This window comes from Amblyomma mixtum, chromosome 3 (genome assembly GCF_055824585.1).
Source record: "Amblyomma mixtum isolate Tamu chromosome 3, ASM5582458v1, whole genome shotgun sequence".
In the NCBI taxonomy this organism is placed as follows: domain Eukaryota; kingdom Metazoa; phylum Arthropoda; class Arachnida; order Ixodida; family Ixodidae; genus Amblyomma; species Amblyomma mixtum.
The window spans coordinates 389,896,143-389,903,458 of record NC_143014.1 but is presented as its reverse complement, the minus strand read 5'-3'; the positions used below and the strand labels follow the sequence as shown (position 1 = coordinate 389,903,458).

The 7,316-nt window shown below is 46.6% G+C and overlaps 1 protein-coding gene across 8 annotated transcripts in view; it reads right to left on the bottom strand.

Moving 5' to 3' along the window:
* Positions 1-224: 224 nt before the first annotated feature.
* LOC149357153 (papilin-like) overlaps positions 225-7,316 on the bottom strand; it is a 179,077-nt gene continuing 171,985 nt past the window's right edge. For all 8 annotated transcript variants that reach the window (XM_089584449.1, XM_089584453.1, XM_089584451.1 and 5 more), the window contains 2 exons: positions 5,028-5,153; positions 225-3,524 (listed from right to left, as the gene is read on the bottom strand). In XM_089584449.1, the coding sequence (XP_089440575.1) occupies positions 3,457-3,524; positions 5,028-5,153 (194 nt within the window). In that variant the 3' untranslated portion in view covers positions 225-3,456. The remainder of the gene's footprint in view (positions 3,525-5,027; positions 5,154-7,316) is intronic.

The following is a 7,316-nucleotide window of genomic DNA, read 5'->3' as shown; positions in this document are numbered from 1 at the left end:
TTGTATTGGGCTTCCTTACGCGACAGATATCGTGAGGCACACCTCCTATACTCGTCAGTCAGGAAGTGAGATAGTGAAATAAATCCAGTGCTTCTCGAGGAGCGCTTTCTTCGTGTTAATTTCATTTAGCCTTCGGCGTTTATTTGGAATTTCAGCTTGCTGCATAATGCAGTTCAGGACGGATCCACGAGGAGGAGTAGAGGGCTTAAGGAAATTGACACAAATAACACAGTCAAAATACACTTTCATTTCACAGGTACAACATATAAAATAAAGCGAACTGCACCAAGCGACGCAGATGTCAGACTTTCCTGGTGAACGCTTCTCTACAGGTGACTAGCTTCCTTCCCTCCTGGTTTGCAGCGTGCGGTCTCGATCAGCCTCGGCGTGAACAAGGGAACGTTCTCTTTATTATATAAGCAGGCCTCAACATAGTAACTCCAGAACTTTTCCATCACTCACTGAGTACGCAGTGACGCCCGTCCGGAGCCTGCCACAGACATAACTTACCAGCAAAGTTCCTGGCAACACAATATAAACCCAGGCTAGGTGACCTTTAATCACTGTTTCAACTGTAGCACGATGGTACGGGGAAGGAAGGAAAAGCACAAAACAACAACAGCTCATGGATGTTTTTTTCATGCAAAACCACCTTCATGCGCGTCTATTGCGAGAAAAAATATACAACAGACCAATGAAAAACCTTCAGGAACAATCAATGCAATACTAGCAGCGTTGATATGCTACCACAAGCAATTATACCATCACTGCAAACTTTCGGTACCACCAAGCTATGTAGTTAAGTAAAATGCCAAAACAGTTGCAAAAAGACACATGATGAGAACACAGCGCAAAATTTAGAGCGTCGACAGGAAACCATAGAAAAATGTTTGCAAGCTGCAGCGCCTGTGCGGCATTTTTTTCTCTGTGTCAACTATGTTGTCTCCATGTTGCCAACCGTGTTATTTTGTTTCAAACAGGCCTGCCCTATTCGCTTCCTTCCAGTTTATGTGTGTTTCGTCGATCACTGCATGTCATAGTGGTTCTTCGGAGCAGTCAACACATTCTTAACAACTTTCAGCCATTAAATCTGTATTCGACATCTTTCTTTTCTGGAAAATGAGCTGTATTTAATTGAATTCAACGTCTCTGTCTTTTTCACTGTCTTGCCACCATGGAACACAAACTAGCCCATCAACTCGCTCTCGTAAAAAGAAACAAGCGCAAACACTAAACTTAAAAAAAAAAACACTTTTTAGCTGTTTACCGCCCGGCAGGCAATGCAGTACCGTTTACTTTACTTGCGCTAATATTTTAAGATGGCTGATAGAGGGGTATTTTTTTAGTTGCTATTGTTGCTATGAACGCGTGTCGGCAAGACAGCCATAACAACCATAGACCCCGTACCTCGAACTGTTTTTGTTATTGTATCACGGCAAGCGCTCTTTAGCCTCGTCGCTCTGTTCAAGAAAATGAATAGTCATCAACAACTACGCGGCTGCCAATATTGAGAGCTCATTAATTAGCAAGACAATGAGCGTAATTTTAAGCATAACTGACGTCTACTGCGGCTAGCAGTTTGTTTCTGAAAAGATTTCCTTTCTACTTCGACCACCCTCTTTTAAGAAAGTGTGATAGGGCTCGCCGAAGAGAAACGCTGCTAAATGCCTGCTTCATTGTACCACGGCCTGCACTTCCTTTTGCTTTGTCACTCTCAAATAATAACAGCCACGCCGATGGCTACGACTATCTTTTTCCTCGCACCAAGTGACGAAACAAACCAAAATGCATGTACTGGTCCAAATGCGCAGGCAGTTCGAATTGGGCGCCGTACATACTAAACAGAAATGAGTGAAAAGGTAGGTAGTAAGCTGTCCTGTAGAGCACACCCTATTATAAAATAGAGTGCGCTAGAGGTCAGCTTACTTTATTTTCACTCCCATATAGGCGCACTTGCGTTTCGACTGTAGGCACTGCACCACGTTAGCAGAGGGCTTGTATTTGAAGTGGGCTTCCTGCACATCTCATGCGCTCAGTTCCGCTGTTGTGCGGAAGAGGGCATCGCATTTACTCGCAGTGCAGGGTTTCAGAGAACTTTTTCAGAAACTAATCCGGCATCGCCTTTCCCGTCGCTTCCAAATCGCAGTTAGCACTAACCATCACACTTTGTTAACTAAAACGCTAATGAGTAAAACTTGCTTAATCATACCCCTTTTTCGTACTATTTGTTTACGGACGTCCGCCGAGGTTGAGCATGTATTTCTAAGAAGATTTTGGCACTCTTTAAACCCGCTATTAGGAATTTTTGAAAGTGCTTGCTGATCCCCCTGTATATTTTTTTCCTTTTTGTGTCACTGAAGGTACAGAGCATCCAATGGCCTGGTAGAACACCACCAATACACCAGTCACACACTATCAACTGGGACGCAAACACGGTGACAGCCATCGAAAAGCCGTTTTTATAGTGTCTGCTCCTGGAGTCATTTCGTATCCACTCAGCCAAGCACGGACTTAGACACGTGAGTCTTTGCCCGAACCATACTCATGCTCACTGCTGCACTGATCCCTTATATCAGTGCAGCTGTCCAGTCATTCCTTTTACATGTGAACAATGGGCACGTTAGTGGCTCGAAACGCTTTCTCCTTTGGTTTGTAACCTTTCAATTGGCAACTGTCGATCTCTCGTCCAGCCATGCCTTTTCCTGGCCAGACGGGCTTACGTCGAACCTTGGACTAGAAGGCGATAGTATTCGCGCTTGGCGTACGGCTGCCGTCCACCGACATTCCTCGTGCTAGGGTTATGACAACAGCCAGGCAGTCACGTCACCGGTTCGCCTGTGCGATTGGAGCGTCTTGTGTTGCTCGTTCCCCGTACCGCCATGGAACCTCGTTTGTTCCAAATTCTTTTCGCGCGCACTATGCCTAACGCCACTGCGTTTATATATGCAGTTGCGGCGCTAGTGCCAATACTGCAGGCTCCACCGCACACAATCGCTCACATCCTTACAATTGCTGTACCGCGTTGCACGGGACGGGGGTTCGGCTATATCTGTGGCAGGCTCACGCTAAGTGGAGGAGCGCGTAGAGGTAGATGCGCCGTGGTTGAACTTGCCGATAGTTCCCATGCCGCCAGAGGCATTTGTTTCGTTAAGAGAATTTTGTGCCGAGCGTCAAGATTGGCCGGCTGCAATTATCGATTGTTCCTGAAGAAGACGTTGCTTGTAAGCGAACTCCGTTGACTGCCACAAATACAATCCATATGGTAGCAGATTCGGTGCACCGATGGCATGCGACAGAAAGTTCGTTTCGCCAGGGATACAAATGGCAAGCGTGGACGTTCTTCGCAGTTACTATCAGTGCGCGCAGATTGCACTGCACACCGCATGGCCCTGTGCTCACGCATGCGCTAATCGAGAGTGTGAAGAAAAAAACATTTCCGTCCTCCTAGTCGCTTCTTCAGATAGTGAAGAGCGACGCCGTCACCGATGCGCCGACGATGAACACCAGGGCGAAGAGGGCGGCCCCTGCAAACCAGAGAGAGGCCCCTGTTTTAGAACATGGGCACAAGTACGTTGCGCGGGACGGTTTTCAGTTGGCGTTTGTGCTGCGCTCGTACTGGCCTTTTCGTGCCTGCTGGGAGCTGCCAAATGTGGAATATTCACGCACGCGTGCCTGCTTTCCATTCTCTACAGGTTGACTGAGCGCATGTGGGTTCTGCAGTGAGCAGGGCATGCACAGTAAGCTGCCTGTTTGAAATCTGGCAACAGAAACGACAATGCCACACTCCGGTGAAAATCTGGCTCCACCCACAAGGGTACATTCAAACAGTTTATGCTGTAAAAAGTGACACAGTTATCTGCTTCTAGTTCATATCCATCACGGTATCTGCACAACAAACGCAGATTTTACATAAAGGCGGAGAAGAGGGGGAACGTACAGCTCCATGATACCGGGCATACGATTTGTGTTGGTGTAAAATAAGGTATCGGTATAATGCGCTAGCCACAATGTGTTAGGGTGGCCAATTGATCGACTACTCAGGGAGCGGTGCATGATAGGAAATGAAAGGTGCGAGGACTGGAGACAGATGAGGGTGCAGCCCAGACTCCCGCACCAAACCGCAGCCGCTTTATTGCACCACCAGCCGCAGTAGTTGACTGGCTTGAGCGTACGGCTGCTAAGCCCAATTGCGCAGGTTTGATTCGGGACGCGGCGGCTCCGCTTGGACTGACGCGAAATGCAACAACTTTGGCGCAGCGAAACTCCGCGCCAGGTCCGAGAACCTCAGCCTTCCACAACGTACGATCAACCCGCCAGTGAAATGGTGGCGCCTCCGGAGAGTGGTGGGGCATGAGAAACATTCAAAAAGCAAAAACGTTTGTAGTTTCTGTACGGGCGCACAACATCGCCAATGGAGTCAAATACCCTTCTCCCTGCAAAGTAATTACTATCGACAACGTTGTCGATATATTGAAAGCTCCGAGGGAGTCTGACTTTCCAACACAGAAATCCTTCGTGCCTCAGAAGTTCTACATTGTTTTGTGAGCTCTTGCTAAACAACTCGTGTCTTCAGCGCAAATTTTCACAAGTTTTGAAAGGCAGGCTCTGAAACAAGCCCGTCGGCAACGTTGCAAATAAAAGCTTCAAGAACACAGACGCAAACACCTGTCCGAACAGTATGCGCTTCTTTTCCTTTCGAATATACGTTTTCATTTTTCCGAACAGATTAAATTTGAAAAGAAAAATGCGTAACAGTTCCGTAAGTTTGGTATAAGAGACAGATCATTTCCGATGTAAATTAGATGAAAAGCATTGCCGAAAATACTACTGCAAAGACCAACATCTGACGACATCATTCCACCTTCCAGAGTGTGTGTAAACATTATGGTATCACAGATTGATACCTACAGCTTGCAACGCAAGCAGCCGACAAGTTTTGCAGTTATGTGCGCAGATGAGCTATATTGCTCACGTTTTTGCATCAGTGTGCATGCGTCATACATACAAGAAGGAATATGCATACGCACCGTTGTTGGGCGGGGCGGCGTTGTCGCACTTGCACGACCCGCACTTGACCTCCTGCCCATCGCCGCAGCTGCATTGCATGGACTCCGGGCAGCTCGCAGCCGTCCTGGCCATGTTGATGCGCACACCTGCGGTCCCCGGTTGGAAATCAAAACGGACGAACTAAACGAAAAAGTTAATCGTGCACTCTTGGGCATTTTTGGGTTTCACGCTAGATTTCGGCACGCAGGAATGAAAAACTTAAAAGGCAGCCAACAGCCAACTGGATGTTTGTGCCTTTCTTCTGGGTCATAATATACTGCTACAAAATATTTGAACCAAGAAAAATCATGTCACGTTACCCCCAGCTTGTAAGAAATGTGGTTTACCGAAAGTGCAATAAATGTCATTATTTGTTTACTTTTTATTCATTTTACAGACCCACAATCCCCTTCGCAGCGTTTACAGAGGACTCTTGAGTAAAGCTGCGTCTGTGGATCAGTGGACCGTATATGGTGCACTGGAACAAGTGAAAAAAAAACCTCATCTAATATTTCATTCAGTCAGGCCAGTATTTCTTCATGATAAAAACGCAACAGGAGGCTTTAGCTTTTGCAGTTTGTAAACAAGTGTAAAGGTGGTTAAAATTAGTTCTTTCTTAATTTTTCAAAGGAAACGCATCCGCTCTATTACTTTAGTTACCTTAAAGGAGTAAGCATCGAGTCTTATTTCTGAATATATTGCGGTGGCTTTAAAAAAATTGCGGACAATTACGTTACTTCCTAATGCGAAATTTCAGCGCAGCTCATTAGCTGTTTCAGCTTTTCGATGGATTGAGGCAAAGAATTCGAGCAATACATGTTTGTCCAATTACAGACAACTTGTTATTTTTTGCACATATTCCTTTTTCCAGAAACACTCCACTAGCAGTTCTTCATTGCCATGAAGGAAGCTTTGTGGTCGGAGAAATAGATGGATACATGCTCGACTTGCTGCACCAATGCCTGGTTCTCAAAAACGAGGTCTCCACAAGTATTTCGCGAGGTTGTCAGAGCTGTGGGAGGCGTTACACGCGAGAGGAAAGGGATGTTCTCCCGCATAAGTGGTAAGAATTTCTTGTTTGTCTTTATATCTACATTAAAGTCCTCACCCACCCTGCCAGCCTAGTAGGTGGCAGTTAATGGTTGATCACGAGAGTTCGCTCACCGTTGTCAGCACTCACTCATGCAGCCCACAACTCTCTATCATCGCCCCACGTACTACCTATAAGCGCGATTCAGCCGTGCACTGACCCAGGGAGCCAGTTATGCGCACCTCCTTTCCTTAAAATGATCGGAGTGTAAAACGTTGTCAACGCCAACGCCAATGAACACAACGAACGCCGATGGCCTATGGCTTCAGCGTAGCGTTTCTGGCACAACGTTGCCAATGCCAACGCATGCAGCGCACATCTACCGCCACGTAGCTTAAAGCACGATTGAGGTGTCCACTCTTCCAAGAGGGCAGTTATGCGCCTTCCCTCTGGTTCAGGTGTCCACCGAGATGTGTGAGACAGATACTGCGCATTTCATTTCCTCAAAGACTAATTTACCAAATTTACCCCCAGCTTTCCAAGCTCCCACTCCATTGGTTTCGCAGCTGTGTGAGACAGGCACTGCACATTTCCTTTCCTCAAAAACCAATTTACCAATTTTACCCTTTGCTTCCCAAGCTCTCGCTCCATTGGTTTCCAGCCTAAAAGGTGTCCACTGCTGGGTACAACAGACAACGGCGACGGCAACGGCGACGGCGACGGCGACTCCGCGAAACGCAGAAACGGGCGCCAAAGAGCTGCGCTCTAAAATGAGGTGAGGCATCCACAATATCCTGTATCTATGAGCTATCAGACAAATTTTACTAAAACAGGCAAACTCAAGGAGCCCTTTACAGTTCAGTTCATCACGCAGGATAGGCTAGAATTGTTCAAACGAGACGTGATGGCTCATTTCAGCAAGGCAAATGAGATTAACGTATACAATGTTTTATTAAAATGTTCGTGAATGCATATTCAAAACATATTTCGCTCACAACTCTCAAGCGGACCAAAATGACCAGAAAGCCATGGATTACCCGGTAGCATTTAAAATTGATCACAAAGAAAAGTCGCCTTTATCATTTTATTTTCCCGTCACGCTCCGAAGCTACGCTAATACGGTTGGTTGGTTTATTGGGTTTAACGTCCCAAAGCGACTAAGGCTATGAGAGACGCCGTAGTGGAGGGCTCCGGAAATTTCTACCACTTGGGGTTCTTTAACGTGCACTGACATCGCACA